The sequence below is a fragment of the Tachyglossus aculeatus genome, chromosome 2 (assembly GCF_015852505.1).
Source record: "Tachyglossus aculeatus isolate mTacAcu1 chromosome 2, mTacAcu1.pri, whole genome shotgun sequence".
Lineage (NCBI taxonomy): Eukaryota > Metazoa > Chordata > Mammalia > Monotremata > Tachyglossidae > Tachyglossus > Tachyglossus aculeatus.
Window position 1 is genome coordinate 66,283,754 of NC_052067.1, and position 18,741 is coordinate 66,302,494.

Sequence of the window (18,741 nt, forward strand, 5' to 3'; positions counted from 1 at the left end):
GCACTTAATAAATACCATTGATTGATTGATTGAGGCCTGTCTCTGCCTGTCTCTTCATATCTGATCTTTTTGAAGCCTTTGCTTTATGGGAGCAAACCTGCTCCTGTTTGCTTTCCTCATTCATTCATTCATTCATTCAATCGTATTTATTGAGCACTTACTGTGTGCAGAGCACTGTACTAAACACTTGGAAAGTACATTTCGGCAACAGATAGAGACAATCCCTACCCAACAATGGGCTCACAGTCTAGGTGGGGGAGACAGACAACAAAACAAAATAAGTAGACAGGCATCAATAGCATCAAAATAGGTAAATAGAATTATAGATATATACACATCATTAATAAAATAAATAGAATAAATATGTACAAATATGCACCAATGCTGTGGGGCGGGGAAGGGGGTAGACCAGAAAGAGAGAGTAGGAGTGATGGGGAGGGAAGGAAGGAGCAGTTCTCGAGGCTGGTCTGCTGCTTTAGTGGCCTTTCAACATTTCTCAGCTTTGTTTCATTGTTTAGGAATGGATTTCCCCATATCTTTAAATTCTTCATTATGCTCCTTGGCTTTATACATGGCCCTTCCCAGCTTTTTAGATATACTATTCAGTCCATCAATATGTCATAGTGAGCAGTTGCTGTATGCAGAACACTTTACTAAGATCTTGGGAGAGTACAGTATAACAGAGTTGGAACTGTTGTAATCAATCAGTTTTATTTATTGAACACTTACAACTTACAGAGCACTGTAGTATGTTTTGGGGAGAGATGCAGTATGGCATAGTGAAAATAGCATGGGACTGCGAGTCAGAGGACCTGGGTTCTAATCCTCTCTAGACTATAAGCTTTTTGCATACAGGGAATGTGATTTTTTCATTCTATCATATTTATTGAGCACTTACTGTGTGCAGAGCACTGTACTAAGTGCTTACACACTTATAATTTTACATACTTTTATACTGTACTCTCCCAAGTGCCCTTAGTACAGTGCTTCTCACACAGTAATTTCTCAGTGAATATGATTGACTGGTTCTGCCACGTGTCTGCTATGTGAACTTCGACAAATAATTTTAGCTTTCTATGCCTCAGTTATCTGTAAAATGGAAATTCAGTCCTGCTCCCTCCTACTTAACCTGCAAGCCTCATGTAGGGCAGGGACTATGTCCAACCTGATTAACTTGTATGCACCCCAGCATGTAGTGTTTGGCCTATAAATAAGCACTTAACAAATACCATTATTATTATCATCATCATCATCATTACATATGACAGATATGATAGACGTGTTCCCTTCCCACAAGGAGTTTACAGTCCAGAGAGTTGTATTCCATTCTCCTCATAAAACCACCCAGTGGAGATGTTTTGCTGCTATAAGCATTCCTTCATTGCTGGCTTGGAATGAGTCTTGTGATTGATTCCTAAATTGGAATGAATAGGTATTATGATATGGTTCATTAATTATTCTTGTGCAATGACTCCAGAACCCAAATTTGTCTCCTGGAGCAGAAACAGTTCTCTGTCATATCAATCACTCAGTCAATGATTATGGAGCACCTGGGTGCAGAGCACTGCAGAAAACACTTAGAAGTGTCTGACTGAAAGAAACACAAGTTCTCTGCCCCCAAAGAGCTTGACATCTAATGGGGAAGGCAAGCAAAAAAATTTGCAAATAGCGAGAGCAGGAAGAAGAACTAGACTAAAAATAGGTAATAGTGTTATGTAGATAGTTGGACAGAACCATAACTTCATACGGAGCTTGATGTCCTATTGTCATCTATTTCTCTCTTGCCAGTTGTCAAAAGCCATGCTGGACTTCTTGAACCTGCCATGATCATTTTGGGTTGTATACAGGGGTTTCCTGGGTATAGATAACTTTGATTTTTTTGTTCAGATTTATTGTCAGTGGAAAGCTCAGCGCTGAATCTGCGTAGCCAGTCGTAGTTATTTGCAAATCTACTTATGTGCCTCAAGAACCCAGTCATCTGCATTTAGTAATGACGGTGTTTAAACACATTGTATTTTGTAATGCAAAGCACTATTCTAGCCACAAGATAGATCAGACACAGTCCTTGACTCACATGGGGCTTATAGTGTGTCTCATTAACTTTTCATGGTGCACACAGCCTGTTGTACTGTTAGAATATTATGGTTCCTTAGAAGCACATTCCGGTTCCAGTTTTCACATCCATCATGGTATCCTCAAGGATGGCAGCAAAAGATTGTACCTGTATATATGTGCCTGTATATGGCACCTGTATGTATGTATATATGTTTGTATGTATTTATTACTCTATTTTATTTGTACATATTTATTCTATTAATTTTATTTTGTTAATATGTTTTGTTTTGTTCTCTGTCTCCCCCTTCTAGACTGTGAGCCCACTGTTGGATAGGGACCGTCTCTGTATGTTGCCAACTTGTACTTCCCAAGTGCTTAGTACAGTGCTTTGCACACAGTAAGCGCTCAATAAATACGATTGAATGAATGAATAAATGAATGAAGATTGGTTAAACAAGACTGGACCTTTCACACAGACCTTCTTGACTCCCATGTTGACGGGGAAGTGATCAGGCAGGCCACCTTCAATTCTCACTTGACCAACCATTCCATCACAGAGTTACATAGTAATCTAGTGCATAGCAAGCAACTTTCAAAGCCCTGATCTATTAATGGTGCCAAAGAATTTGATGTTGCCCTCCAAACCCGTTGTGGGCAGGGAACGTGTCTACCAACTTGGTTATATTGTACTGACCCAAGTGCTTAGTACAGTGCTCTACACCTAGTAAATATTCTAATATGATTGATTGCTTGATTGCTCTATACACTTACCCTAGACCTGTCACATTGTAAAGATCATATTTGATGTGATATCTTTTGGTCAAAAAGCCACTTTGGCTAGATTCTAGCCAGTAATGGAAATCAGATTCTGAAGAAGTTTCTATAGTGAGCAGCCTCTCCTTGTTCTTGAAAATCGTAATTAGGTCATCTGTTGTTTGACGTTTTCCCCTTTTGTCTCTCCCTTGATTGGCAGGATCTCTGTCAGGCTCTGGCATCAATGAGCAACACAGTTACCTCTTTCTCAGCTAGTGCCCGTAAAGTCATCAGCAAAGACACAGCTTTTCAGGAGGCCACAAATCTCCAGCAGAGATATGAGAGAACAATTGGTAAAGCTAAGGAGAGACAAACTATGCTAGAAAATCTACTACTGCACTGGCAGAGGTAAGCAGATTATTCTTAATTGTTAATTGTTTCTTTCACCTGGGTTCTAATCCCAACTCCACCATTTGCCTGCTGTATGACCTCGGATGAGCCATTTAGTTTCTATGTGCCTCAGTATCGTCATCTGTAAAATGGGGATAAAATACCTGTTCTCCCACCCCTTAGACTGGGAGTCCTAAGTGAGACAGGAACTTTGTCCAGTTTGCTTATATATTGTATGTGTCATGTTGCCTGATTCAGTGCACTTGAATCTGTGACCTTTGGGAATTTAGTACGCATCCCACCCCCGAAGCCACAGCACATATCTTTAAATTATGTCCATAAATGTAATCTCTAAATTATGTACATAGCTGTACATATCTGTAAATTATATATTTTAAATTGCTTATTCAGTCAGTCTGGGAGTCCCTCTAGATTGTAAGCTCATTATGGGCCGGGAACTCTCCCAAGCACTTAGTTCAGTGCTCTGCACATAGTAAGTGCTCAGTAAATATCCCTGATTGATTGAGTGCCTGGCACATAGTAAGCACTTAACAAACACCATTATTATTATTATCATTGTTGTTTGCCATTTAATGACAACACAAAGCCTGGCTAGGTGCATGACAGATATATGACTGGAAGTATGGAGGTTGAGCTAGCATGCATATTAAGCATTTTTGCTATGAGTTACTAGGCTGATGGTCTCCTTCAGGCAGATCCCATGTGTGCTATTTGGCATTTTGACCTGAATGACTGAGTCTGCAGTGAGAGCCACTGCCTTCATCTCTTTGCCTTCATCTCCCTCTTTCCTTTCCTAGTCCCTACCCTCTTCCTTCCCTTCTTCCCCACTTCTCTCCCCTCAGCTATTCTCTCCTCTAATGGGTCATTAGAATTTAAGAGGTGGTGAAGAAAAGTCTCTTCTCTCCTCATTAATTCAGAGCCAAAGGGTAAGTGCTGTAGACTGTAATCTCATTATGGGCAGGGAACATGTTTGCTAATTCAGTTGAATTCCCAAGTGCTTAGTACTGAGCTCTGCCCAGTAAATATGATTGATTGATTGAAGGGCTATAATCCTGAGATTTGCTATAGGGGAATAGGAAATGATACCTTTAGCATTGCTCAATTATCTCAGTGAGCAAACTAAAATGATCTGAATAAATTAAAATTAAATTTAAATTCAGTTCATGTGAGTTTTTTACTAGATTGAAAACTTGAAAAATAATTTTGAAAATTCAGAAAGGTATTAAACTCAGCAATTAAATATAGAACGATTAGTCCAACTATTTAAAGACCCCAAAAGACCCCAAATCAATGTTATGAATTTTGTGAATATGGATTTATATTTGAAATGAAAAGTAAATAAAGTCATTTAGGTCACATTTTTAATTCTGAAAATACTTGACTGTAAAAAAAAATCAGACCAATTTTCATACATTCATATACTACTCAAAGTCTGTACACCTTGTCTAGAACAATTCTTTTATATTTTCCTGGATAGCTGTAATTTCCAGGGAAAAATTCATGGTGGGAAGTAGATTCGTAGGCCAGTTTTCATTCTTGGCCTCTAAGGATTGTCCTGCTTTGTCCTGCTCCCCTCCAACTCCCCTCCCACATTTATCTCATTATCTTCCTGAAGTCAAAAAGGGGAAAATGGAAAATTTATCCTTCCCAAAATAAATCCCCATTTGGTGATTGTGAAGACTATATGTTCAGTTCTTACTGGTGTTCCCTAATCCATTGTTTAGGAAATTGGACCTAAATGAATGCTTGGGTGTACACTTCCCCAACTCCCACAAGCCCAGAGGCTCTTATTGCTTGGCCCTTGCCCCGGGGCAGTTTCAGAATGAATGCCAGAGGTTTTGAAACATTTGCCAAGCTAAGGGGCCCCTCCAGATTGGGCCTTAGGACTTTGGAAGACATCCTAAGTCTGCTCAAGATCCATCATGTCTCCCTTGTCCTGGATCATTCAATCATATTTATTGAGCACTTACTGTGTGCAGAGCACTGTACTAAGCACTTGGGAAGTACAGGTTGGCAACATATAGAGACGGTCCCTACCCAACAACGGGCTCACAGCCTAGAAGGGAGAGACAGACAACAAAACAAAAAATGTGGACAGGTGTCTGTCAGGTCACCAGAATAAATAAAAATAAAGCTAGATGCACATTATTAACAAAGTAAATAGAATAGTGAATAAGCACAAGTAAAATAAATAGAGTAATAAATCTGTACAAACATATATACAGGTGCTGTGGGGAGGGGAAGGAGGTAGGTCGGGGGGATGGGGAGGAGGAGAGAAAAAAGGGGGCTAAGTCTGGGAAGGCCTCCTGGAGGAGGTGAGCTCTCAGTAGGGCTTTGAAAGGAGGAAGAGAGCTAGCTTGGGGGATGTGCGGAGGGAGGGCATTCCAGGCTAGGGGGAGGACGTGGGCCAGGGCTCGATGGCGGGACAGGCGAGAATGAGGTACAGTGAGGAGGTTAGCAGCAGAGGAGCATTGGCCGTGGGATTTTGCCCAGACTTTGTAGGATGACTTCTGCTTGGATTGGCCCACCTTTGGCTACCACCCAACCAACCTCTGCAGAATGTATCTACCCCAGCACCTAGAACAAAGTTTGACATATAGTAAGTGCGTAACAAATACCATTTTAAAAAATGAGGCTTAAAGGGAAATGTATCTAGGTATTTACTGGATTTGTGTTGGACTCAAAAGGTTACAAGAAGTTTAGAGTATAGTCCAATGTACAGAGTGAGGGAAGAGACTATTTGCTAGACAGCAAAAGGCCTTAGTGGTTTTTTTAATGGTATTAAGTGCTTACTATATGCCAGGCACTGTTCCAAGCACTGGGGTAGATACCACCTAAGCAGGTTGAACACAGTCCATGTCCCACTTCGAACTCTCATTCTTAAGCCCCATCTTACAGATGAGGGAATTGAGGCACAGAGAAGTTAAGTGACTTGCCCAAGTGCTTACAATGTGCCAAGCATTATACTAAGTGGTGGAACAATAATAATAATAATTAGGGTACTCCTTAAGCACTGTTCTAAGCACTGGAGTGGATACAAGTTAATTAGTGTTGACATAAGTCTGTGTCCCATATAACTGTCATAATCCCAGTTTTACAGATGTGGTAGCGTTTTTATTGTATCCTTACCCCTTTGTCTGTAGCCAATCCCCTGTCTTCCCTTTATTCGTAGATCATGAGCCCCTTGGGGAGCAGGGGCCACCCCTATATTCCTTGCAAGCATTAGAACGGTGCTTTGCACACAGTAAGTGCCTAATATTATCACTACTACTGTTGCTGCTGCTACTATTACTACTACTAGATGTATTCTCACCTGCCGTGGATGAGCTTTGCCCCAGGCTTCCTCAGTAGATGAGCCTCCAGCTCCTTTTAATTTATTTTAACATCTGCCTCCCCAGCTAGACTGAGGTCAGGCATCATGCCTCTTTACTCTGTCATACTCTCCCAAGCACTTTATGCAGTCTCTGAACACAATGCCATTGATTGATTCTTCTGACCGCATTACTGAGTAATTAGGAAATTGATTCTCTGTAAATTGAAAAGTAGTCTGGACTGGGAAAAGTAATAAAGGTCCAGAGGAGGAAAATTGGTGGCAGTGACATATGAAGGAAAATCAGATTTTGGTAAGCAAAGAGGAAGGTCGCAAAAGGTTGTGGTGTTCATAAAGAAACGTAGTGTGCATTCAAACTGATTAGATTGATTAGGTGGCATGCATCCTCATGTTAACTGATTCTGATGGAAGACAGTGATGACCAGCTCTCTCTTCAGTCTTGAAGTTTAACTCCAGATATAATTCTGTCTCAAAATGAAAAGGCTTTCAGATCCATAGTGAAGTTCAAATCTTCAATTTAAGGATCACTGTTTTTACAACTAGGAGAATTTAGCATAGAATCTTTTTGTCTCCTCACTTTAAAAATGGATTATCCTCTTTTACATGATCACACACTCCTTTCTCCTTTTTCTCCTTCTCCATCCTCCTCCACCCTCCTCCACCATCCTCCTTTCCCACCCTCTTTCCCTTATGTTAAAATATGGGCCACAGTCTTCATGAATGATAATTTTTCTTGTGTGATTATTTAAAATTGATGTCTTTTTTCATTTGCTTCTTTAGGCTGGAGAAGGAGTTGTCTACTTTTCTGACCTGGTTAGAGAGGTGTGAAGCTTCAGCCAGTTCACCAGAAAAGGATATTTCTGCTGACAGAGTGAAACTGGAAGGGGAACTTCAGTTAGTTCAGGCAAGTTTCAGGACCTAGAAAAAACTACAATATCAAGAATAGGAAGCCTAAACTTCCTCTGAACACTCAAGCACTATTCAGAAAAAACCTCCCTAAATTGGGTCTAACACTTTTTAAACGACCAAAAATTTTGCTTGTGAGCACTGTCTCTTTTGACTATTTGGGGATTTTAAGGTTCCTGGAGAAGAAGGCAAAGAAAGTATTTGAAGAAGAATGTAGCAGTGAATTTCATAGTGTTAAACTACTAAAGAAAGCAATGGGGACAGTGTAAAGGATAGATAGGAGGAACAAAATGCAAGTTAGCCATTTATAGCGCTATAAAACTGATTTATTGAGCTAAATATGGTAGGCTGACATTTTCTCTTCCTCCTTCTGTAGTATTGGGAGGCCTTCATTAAAAACAACTCTGCCAAGTGGCAAGAGGTCTCACTCAGCTGACTCTCCCTCACTTCTTCCTAATGCAGAGATCTCACTGACAGAAAATTGGCTCAATCTCTGCCCATTCTAAGCTCTCAAAGGCCTTCCTGCCCCCTGCCTTGGGGCCACGGAAGACTCTACTCTCTGTTGTAGCACGTTATAGCTGCAAATCCACTAGTGGAAAGGGTTCACCTACTTGAAAGATACTCATCTGGAAGAGGTTTAGGACCAAAAAAAAAGCCCCAAAAAGGATATTCCCCTTAAAAGCCACTGTGCCTCTGTCTTCTGCCTCCTGTTTTTGGCATTATAGTGTTTTGATATGCCAGGTCAGTTGCAAGACATGAGTAGTGACTTGCAAGCTGTCCCATGAAATGTCACTGATATGACATCATTCTCCCTCTTCTCTCTATCTCTTGCACTCTGCCTTCTCCCTGAAGGCCCAAAACGTAAAATGGGGTACAACAATCCCCATGAATCACCCTGTGGTTAGAGGAAGGAACATTTACACCTCCCCACATCTACTCTCACTCTTTTTGTGGGCTCTGGATCATTGGGCACTTTGAAAAGAATAAGCTCCATCCCATTGCTTATATACATGGCATGTCCCAGGTTCTCATTACCACCCAGCTCTGTTTGGATCAAGATTATTGTTCTTTTGTTTAAGAATGGTATAAACTGGAGGTAATATCAATACCTTTTGAAAGTTTAAGTATGTGAAATCCAGAAGATCCTACTTAATCTTAAAGAAGATTCTTTTTAATCTGATACCTCAAAATAGGGAAATGTCAAGCTGTTGAAAAACCACGGGATTTTGGTCCCTCTCTTCAAGCATTGCTGGAGTGTAGGAAATTCCAATGTCACTTTGGGTCTTCTGCACAAGCAACAAGGAAATAGCTAGAAGAAATTTGGAGTTGTATCTGAGGCAGTTATGAACTAGAGATGAATATAAATCCATTTCTAAGAGATCATTTGGTAGAGAAGAATAATTTTCTCTTTTTGGTGGAAGTCTCACCAACACAACTTCTAAAAGTATTACATTATATGCAATCATATAAATTCAGATTTTCTACAAAACAGGTTATTTCCTGGTTGTAGGTTTTGTATTTTTAGATCAATCAATCAGTGATATTTATTGAGTGTTTACTATGTGCAGAGTACTGTACTAAATTCTTGGGAGAGCACAACACAAAACAGTAGGTATAGGTAATCTCCACCCATAAGGAGTTTACAGATTAAAAGGAGAGAAAGACACTAAAATGTATTAGAAGAACCATCAATCAGTGGGGTTTGAGCACTTACTATGTGCAGAGCACTGTACTAAGCGCTTGGGTGAGTACAGTACAACAGACTTAGCAAGCATGTTCCATGCCCATAACAAGCTTACAGTTTAGAGGATGGATTACAGGTGGATATGTACAGAAGTGGTTTGAGGCTGGGGAAGGGTGAATATCAAACTGCTCAAGGGAAACAGACCCAAGTGCACAGGTGATGCTGAAGGGAGGGGTAAGACAGGGAAGTGAGGGCTCGGTCAGGAAGGCGTTTTGGAGGCGATGTGAGTTTAGTAGGGTTTTGAAGATGGGAAGAGAGATCGTCTGTCAGATAGGAAAGAGGAGGGAGTTCCCAGGCAGAGGGACAGTGTGGGCAGTGGGGCAGTGGTGAGAAAAATGAGATTGAGGTACAGTGAGAAGGATGGTGTTATAGTCACACAATTCTTTTAGGCCACTGAACCATTAATTTATTCAGTGGTATTTGCCAACTGAAAAGAGCATCTATGATTTCAGAAAACACCAACAGGTGCTCAATATAAAGCCCGTTCACCCTATGAAAATATGGTGTCTTAGTTAACTTGCCTAAGATCGCTGTAGAGAAAATTATGTGTTGCTAGAATCCTACTCTTTTAGGGGACTTCACCGCTTAGGACTGCCAGGGTCCTACATCCCATTCCCTTCACTTCAGTTTTCTATTGTTGTGCTTTTCCTGTGGAGTTGACAATTGAAAGTGTATTCTTATTTTAGACACTGCAAGATGAAGTTGTAGCCCATGCTTCACTGTACAGTAGCCTACTGCAAATGAAAGAATCTCTATTCTCAGTGGCTTCCAAAGATGATGTGAAAGTGATTAAACTCCAGATGGAGCAACTGGAGGAGAGATGGAGAGTTTTGCCCCAAATAATTAGCAAGAGGTTTGTTTTTCCGTATATCTTTCATAAAATTTGCGTGATAGTTGAGAAGGAGCATGGCTTAGTAGAAAGAGAACCAACCTGGGTTCTAATCCTCCCTCTACCACTTGACTACTCTGTGACTTTGGGCAAGTCATTAAATTCTCTGTGCCTCAGTTTCTTCATCTGTAAAATAGGAATATATCTGTTCTCCCTCTCACCTAGTCTGTGACCCCCATGTGGAATTTGTTCATTCAGTCCTATTAATGGAGTGCTTACTGTGTGTAGAACACAATACTAAGTGCTTGGGGGAGTACAATATAACAATCAACAGACACATTCCCTGTCCACAATGAGCTTAGAGTCTAGAGGGACAAGGACTGCGTTGTCCCTCATCCCATATCTACAGTGTTTGGCACATAGTAAGCACTTAACAAATGCTATTTACCATGTTTAAAAGGTAAATCAAAAGTCACATTCCAGTCAACTCCTTGTTATTAAGTTTGTAAGGTATTCAGACTTCTTGCTAAAGTTACTTCTTTGTTTCTTTTGGCCATTTTAGTCAGAGATCCTGTCTCCTATATCTATTCTACTCGCTCAGCTGCTTTATATATTACTCTTTACATAGTAGTTCTCAATAAATACTCTTGATTAATTTCTCTCATCAGCACCTGGGCCAGCAAAAGTGAGATATTGTGACACTCCAGCAAATTATCTGTAACTCATTTTAAACTCTTGCAAAGCCTTGGTGTTTAAAATAATGTATTCGATTTGAGAGTTGACTGTGGTTTTGTTTCTCTCACTCCTCAAATGTATTTTTGAGAGCTTTTAAGAAAAAATAAGTATAACTCAAGGAAGCTAAAGTGATTTTTGACATTCTGTTAAATATAATTGTTTATGAAAATTAGTTTTCAGAGTGATTGAATTTTGAGAAGACAGGGATGAAGAAACATTTTGTAGACATTTTACCTTCAATATTTTGCTCTCAGTAGTTTTTTCTCATCTGCAAAAGAAAAAGAGGGTGCCAGTTTTGGTGATTAAAAAGAACTCATTCTGATCCTTCGTGAAGCAGGAAGTGAAAAATTTATTTTTGGAAATATATTCATGATATAATGTACCAGGATCAGCCCATTGTACACAGCATCATGCTAAAGTGTGTTCATGATACTGTACTAAAGAGCTGGTGTAAGAAGTTGAGAACGTTCATTAAAATGATATATGTAGTTTGGCTATAAATTTATTTCAGTATTCTCAATTTTGACTTGTATTGGTGAACTGAAATTTGCATTTTTTTAAAGCAAAGTTATTTCTGTTTAGGAGTTCTTTATTTTAAGCAAAGCATATGTTGCAAAACGTATTTTTGCTCTTATATGATCATTGAGAGCTTTCTCATCAAATTAACTTTTCATCTGTAAAATCTCTTTCTGAATAGGATTAGTTTTCTTCAGTCTGTGGTTGCTGAGCACCAGCAATTTGATGAACTGCTACTCCATTTTTCTGTTTGGATTAAGCAGTTCCTTGCTGAATTACACAACTCTTCTGAGATAAATATTGTGGATCATCAAGCTGCTCTAGTTCGCTGCAAGGTACAGTCCAGATTATTTTTAAATTTAAAAAGTTCAGCCATAAATGAAAGCATTTCATTTTATGAATCAAAGCTTAAAGGTACAGTTCATATTGCAGTAAGGACTCCAGAAGAATAATTTTCAGTAAAATTATATTAAGCCCCCTTGTGTGCTGGATGGAGCTGTTCAAAATAAGTGAAACAGATACGACTCCAGCCCGCTTGGAGTTCATAGAAGGTTGGAGTTCAGAGAAGCAGCATGGCTCGGTGGAAAGAGCATGGGCTTGGGAGTCAGAGGTCATGGGTTCTAATCCCGACTCCTCTACTTGTCAGCTGTGTGACTTTGGGCAAGTCACTTAACTTCTCTGTTCCTCAGTTACTTCATCTGTAAAATGGGAATTAAGGCAGTGGGACAACCTAATCACCTTACCTTGTATCCCCCCAGCACTTAGAACAGTGCTTCACACATTGTAAGTGCTTAACAAATACCATTATTATTATTATGCTAGGTGTTCAACTTTCCTATGCAACAGGGTGAGGAGTATTCTCTTAGAAATAGTAATAGAATTTACTGAGCACTCACTGGGTGCAGTGGCCTGAACTAATTTCTTAGGCTACGCAAAACAAAGAAGTGGCCTATAGAAGATTTAAGGAGGAGACAAGCATAAAATAATGTACATGCAGAATAATCTAATTAACTGAATGTACAATTCAGTAAATGTGTATGTGTATAAGTACTGCTGATAGGTATAAATAAATATGTTAATCTTAGATATAGTTGATGGATTTATATGAGTTGGGAATTCTGGGAATTAATCAGGGAAGGCAATATAACTGAGATACTGAAGTACTCAGGATCTGTTGGTAAAGGTGTTGAGAGAGTCAGAAGGTCATGGGTTCTAATCCTGGCTCTGCCACATGCCTGCTGTTTGACCTTGGGCAGGTCACTTCACTTTTCTTTGCCTCAGTTACCTCATCTGTAAAATGGAGATTAACACTGTTAGCCACACATGGGACAACCACATATCTTCCCAAGCGCTTAGATCAGTGCTTGGAACATAGTAAGTGCTTAACAAATACCATCATCATCAACATTATTATTCATTCATTCAGTCAGTCATATTTATCAAGCACTTACTGTGTGCAGAGCACTGTCCTAAGCACTTGGGAAGTACAAGTTGGCAACATATAGAGATGGTCCCTACCCAACAGTGGTCAAAGGCTGACATGATAACAGGGGTAGTGCTCACATAGGCATATCTAACCAGTAACAATTTCACTGAGGGAAGACGAGCACTACGACCCCAGGCCACTTGGCCACAGACATGAAAAGCCCTTAGCCTCTTAGCATTGGTGGATGTTCGTGTTGGTAGCAGGTGCATGTATCTTTCTCTTGGAGTGGGTATTGCAAGATAGAAGTGAAAATAGGATGAGAATGAATTGGTGCTCATTGTGGGAAGGGAATGTATGTACCAACTATGTTATATTGTACTCTCTCAAGTCCTTTGTACAGTACTCTGCACATAGCAAGGGCTTAATAAATACAATTGATTGATGGGTCCTGTAAAGACGTAGGCAGGGTGGCTGTTACCAAGATTCAAGTTTTGACACCAGTGGAAGTTTTTATATCTGATTCCATGCTACCTTAGAGAGAGGTAATGTAGATCACGAGGCATTTGCTGCTCATTAATTAGCTCTTATAATGGAAAGAATTCCATTTTGCACTTTAACAACCTTAGAAAAGTTTGGTAGGGTCAGGGTATGAGTATGATCTGACTATAATCTTATACAGCCACGTGAAGCTCATATCAATATGTGGAAAAAATTTTGTGATCCACTTCATCAGTCAATCAATGATATTTAATAAACACCAAGTGCAGAGCACTTGGGGAAGTACATTACAGTACAGTTGGAGTCACTTTCCCTTCCAAAGAATAACTGCACTTCAGAAGGATATTGCCTTGATATGGACTGTAAGCTCCGTGAAGGCAGGGATTGTATTTGGCAACTCTTTTTTCTAAGCCTCTCCCAAATGGTTAGTATAGTTCTCTGCTTCCAGTAAGTGCTCAATAATTACCATTGATTGATTGATCATTGTTGTGGTCTGCAAATGACCTTGACCTCTTCAGAGATAGGAGGCCAAAGTAAACTTTGAAAATAAGTAAAAATCACCAACCTCGATTTTCATTTTTCTGTTAGGATCATTCAGTGGAAGTGGAAGGCAAGAAGGAAGAGATGCTTAGTTTGAAGGGGCATTTGGGAAAGTTATGTTCCTTTAGCAGAGGAGAAGACCACCACATTCTTCAAAGCAAAACAGAAGACTGCTTTCAACTCTTTCAAGAGGCTTGTCAGATCATCGAGAGGAGGCAGCTTGCATTGACCCAGATTGGGAATTTCCTGCAGCTCCATGCTTCATTATCAGGTGTTCTCCAAAGGCTGAGACAGACAGTAGAAGCAACTAGCAGTATGGATAAGGCACAGTCAGATTTATTGAAGAAGGACTTAAATGATGCTATTCAAGATACTAAAAAATTAGAGGCTACTGCGATTGGCTTAGATGGAGTTCTTTCTAAAGCCCAGTACCATCTTAAAAGCAGTACCTCTGAGCAAAGGACATCCTGCAGAGCAACAGCTGACCAGCTCAGTTTACAATTAGAAGCAATCCAAAATCTCCTAGGAACCAAGCAGGGTGAGGCAGAAGCCCTTGGACTACTAAAGAAGGCTTTTATGGACCACAAAGAAGAACTACTGAAGTGCATTGAGGATATTGAAGAAAGGACCGATAAAGAAAGGTTAAAAGAACCAACACGCCAAGCTCTTCAGCAAAGGTAAAAAAAGACTTGTGCAGATCCCCTCTTCACTTTCTTTTCAGGGGTTAGCTGTTCCTTTTTATTACATGCTTATATATTACTGTGCATATTTGTCCATGAAATCCTAAATGATGAAGAAATTTAACTGGGAAGTTAATTGATTTAACTCTGTAGGGTCAGGGTCTCCTTGACATTTTTTCCAGGAGTACTAATGGTGTTTATTAAGCGCTTACTTTGTTCAGAGTACTGTTCTTAGCCCTGGCTTAGTGGTTAGAGCATGGGTTTGGGAGTCAGAAGGTCATGAGTTCTAATCCCGGCTCTGCCACTTGTCTGCTGTGTGACCTTGGGAAAGTCACTTCATTTCTCTGTGCATCAGTTATCTATAAAATGGAGATTGACTGCGTCCAACCCACTTTTCTTGTATCCACCACAGCGCTTAGTTCAGTCCCTGGCACATAGTAAGTCCTTAACAAATACCATGATTATGGCTCAGTGGAAAAGAGCCCGGGCTTTGGAGTCAGAGGTCATGGGTTCGAATCCCGGCTCTGCCACATGTCTGCTGTGTGACCTTGGGCAAGTCACTTAACTTCTCTGAGCCTCAGTTACCTCATCTGTAAATGGGGATTGACTGTGAGCGCCACGTGGGACAACCGGATCATGTTATATCCCCCCAGTGCTTAGAACAGTGCTTTGCACATACTAAGCGCTTAACAAATGCCATGGTTATTATTATTATTATTAAACAAATATAACAAAAGGTGGGAATTAGACAAAGCCCCTGTTCGTCAGGGGGAATTATAAAAGTCATAACCATATATTTGCATAACAATGTAGTTGTTGTCACTGCTGACTGTTTTCAATTCAAAACATTATTTTTGGCCCCTTAGGGTTTTCCTATATTTATCTTTTCCCACTAGAGGAAGGAGAAAAGTGTAGCTAGAATTTAAAAGGGTGATGAACTCTACATCATAGAGAAGACTGCACTTATGTGCATTCTACATCCACTCATTTGTGACTATCTTCAAATTTTCCCCAATTTGTGCACCTAATGGAGTGCTGTGCATCCTGCCTGCTCTCTGTGAATATATAGTGTTTGTGATACAGATGCTGAGGGTGAGTTGCTTATTTTGGATTGGGTACGTGGCTCAGAACAGATTACCGGGGGCTGGAGTGGAGAACTCTGATGGTGTCCCCATGCCCTATATCAGCTGGTATTATAGCATCAGCCCTTATTGTGCTACTTTTTCTAGTGTCCTTTTCACAATTTAACATCTTAACATGTAGGTTAAGAGCCTTTAATCAGTTGGAAGATGAGTTGAATTCTCATGAGCATGAGCTGTGGTGGTTGAAGGACAAAGCTAAACAAATAGCCCAGAAAGATATATCTTTGGCCCCAGAAATTGACAAAGAGATAAATCGTTTGGAAGTCACCTGGGATGATACCAAGACACTAATTCATGAAAAGTAAGTGAATAATTTGGAGCAGCATCTTTCCATCCATTCTCTTGAAAGCAAAGTAAAATTCGAGGCCTCAAAAATTCAAAGTGATTTTCCTAATTGGATTGAGGCTTTTAGGTTTGAGATCACCTTCTTCCTTTTTTCCATCTTTTCTTTATTGACTATATTTAATAGAAAGATGCACAATCCTCCATCATGAAAAATGTTGTAGATCCAACAATTGCTTAAAAATCTAGTGACAAAACAGTAACTGTAGAACTTGAACAAAAATAGAGGCAAAATCATGTTCCCCACTCTCTATCCCCTTCATAACTAAAAAAAAAAGGTGCATGGCTTTCCCACACCTATCCATAAAGCATTCATTCATTCATTCATTCAATTGTATTTATTGAGTGCTTACTGTGTGCAGAGCACTGTACTAAGCGCTTGGGAAGTACAAATGGGCAGCATATAGAGACGGTCCCTACCCAACAACGGGCTCACTATCTCTTCACACTTGCTTTCCTTGGAAATGTGACCCTGAGTGGTGCTTGTCTAATTTAGTCTATTGGTTGTAGTCAAGGACAGTGTTGTGGACTCATTGATCTAATGAGAGAATATCAGAGCTTGAAGTCAGCAGTATCTAAGGTCCTGGAGAATGCCAGCAATGTGACTGTGATCAGACCCACTGTAAAGGATCAGGAGGACATTAGATGGACAATATCAAAGGTATTGCTTTCATTGATACTTAAAATAATATAGATTATTGATCTGTCTTCTTACCATTGACACAAGAATGCCCCTGCCTTTTTTACTGGGGCTCCCTTTTGTTATCAGTTTTTTTCTTCAGTGCAGAAATGCTTTGGTTTATCACACTAGTTAAAGAGCTGGTTATGATTGTCAATCTTTTTCTTTTTTCTCCTTTTCTAATGAAATGGAGATCCTCGTAGCATTGTGTAAGAAGCCGGGTGATCTTCTATCAGCTGTTTCAAAACACTTGAAGCCTCATGTCCAGTGTGCCCACCCTGCTCCCCCATAAGAAGATAATTTTTGTTTCAGCAATTTTATTATGAGGCTAGAGAATTTTTTCAGGATGAATCAGTGCATCAAAATCAATCACTTCTAGAGAGAATTAAACTTGATCAGTGTGTATTTAGACACCGAGGGCTTTTTTTAAACCACAAACATTCCATTGAACAAGAAAATGTTTATGTCCACAGCATGAAATGGCCAAGAATGAGATGAATGAGAAGCAGAAGGATCTCAATGACTTCACAAGTAAAGGAAAACGCTTGATATCTGAGCTGAAAAGAATTCGCAGCAGTGATGTCCTCCTGGTGAAAACAGATATGGACAGTACTGTGGACAAATGGCTTGATGTGAGGGCATGAGATTCTTAACACCTTACCCTACATTGGAAATTTAATTTTCAACATTTATCAGCTTATGTAAAAGCTTTTAATATCTGTCAATGTGTGTGCAGACCCTGATATATCCATTAACAGATTTTTTTTAAGAAAACAGATTTACAAGAGTTTTAACAAGTCTGGATTAGCTTTCTTTTTCTGGTTTTGTTGAAATTATCTGAAAAGGAATAAAAATAACTTAAAACTATTACAATATATTTTCCTTTTTGCATCCATTGTAAGTATTTTCCTCCTAGGGTAATTCTGAGATAAAAATGGTATAAATTTATTTGGAAACACTTTGTAGTCCATAATGAAATGATGTAGTTGTATCTATGCAGCAATTGAACGTATATAGAGTGACTCACTTCAAGTTGATCTATACCAGTCCTTGTATGTTGAGTGTCACCTTTGACAAGGACTGTTCTGCAGTTATCAGCAAATTACCATTAGACCTAATTCTCCGCTCAGATAAAAAGGTGCCTGGGTTGTTGCAAACCAGTACAGAGAAGTAGGGTTCTTCTAAGTGTTTGATTGGAAATGGGAGAAAGGAAAGCATTCCCCAGTTGTTTAGAAAAAAGTCTAGGCAAGTTTGTGCCACATCTAATGATTGCATACTCCTGGATAGCTGCCATTTGGCAGACAGAGAAAAGTCATCAGTCAATCACGTCCTGGTTAGAAGAGAAGGACAGGAATTCTCTTTGGCAAATTTTCAGTTAATTCTTCTTTTAGCAGCTCCCTAAACCTCTTATAAGAGCCCACCAGATTTTGCATATCTCAGTGGTAATCAGACATTAGCCTGGGTGGCCTTGGGAATATTGGGAGCAAGAGGAAGTTAGGGATCCTATTCTCTCCTCTGCAATTCTTTGGAAGACGTTGCATTCTCTGGAAGTACAGGGAGCTTATGATGGATTCATTTTAATCAATGTGATTCATTTTGAGCAATCTTTCTGAATTAAATCAGGGTCAACATCCCTCCTTTCAAATTAGGAATCAAATCCTACAACTCTCAAGCAATTTGCCTGGTGGTACAAACGTTTGAGAGCCATGGTAATGATCCTTGACTCCCAAACCCAGGCACTTATTAATTATAATTAACAAATATTTTAAATATGTGGTTTTCTGATTTAAAATATAAGTATTTGGCTTTTATATTTGTTGTTTACTAAGTTTTTTTGAGTTATTACTGAACAAATGCAGTGCCTCTACTAATATTCCCTCTTCTTCAGGTGTCAGAAAAGATTGAAGAAAATGTGGATAGACTAAATGTAAGCCTGTCCATATGGGAAGATGTGCTTACAGCTAGAGATGAAATAGATGGATGGACCAATAACTCTGTTCCACAGTTAAATGAGAGTATTAGTAACCTCAATAGCAGCATCAAAACAGAAGCATTCCTTAAAGAATTTGAGGTAAATAGAGCTAACACACTTAATTTGACCTGTGGCTTATAGGAATGTGGGTGTTTTATATCTTTTTCTGAAGTACTTCTGCT

The 18,741-nt window shown here is 39.5% G+C and overlaps 1 protein-coding gene across 5 annotated transcripts in view; it reads left to right on the forward strand.

Moving 5' to 3' along the window:
- Positions 1-18,741, forward strand: part of SYNE1 (spectrin repeat containing nuclear envelope protein 1) — a 503,300-nt gene that overhangs the window by 205,768 nt on the left and 278,791 nt on the right. For 4 of the 5 annotated variants that reach the window (XM_038770112.1, XM_038770118.1, XM_038770122.1 and 1 more), the window contains exons 1-7: positions 9,908-10,053; positions 11,462-11,615; positions 13,793-14,421; positions 15,688-15,867; positions 16,419-16,569; positions 17,061-17,219; positions 18,476-18,658. In XM_038770112.1, coding sequence (XP_038626040.1) covers positions 9,941-10,053; positions 11,462-11,615; positions 13,793-14,421; positions 15,688-15,867; positions 16,419-16,569; positions 17,061-17,219; positions 18,476-18,658 — 1,569 coding nt within the window. In that variant the 5' untranslated portion in view covers positions 9,908-9,940. Of the gene's footprint in view, positions 1-3,028; positions 3,217-7,330; positions 7,455-9,886; positions 10,054-11,461; positions 11,616-13,792; positions 14,422-15,687; positions 15,868-16,418; positions 16,570-17,060; positions 17,220-18,475; positions 18,659-18,741 lie in introns of those variants that run through there. The other variant, XM_038770126.1, reaches the window with a different exon arrangement.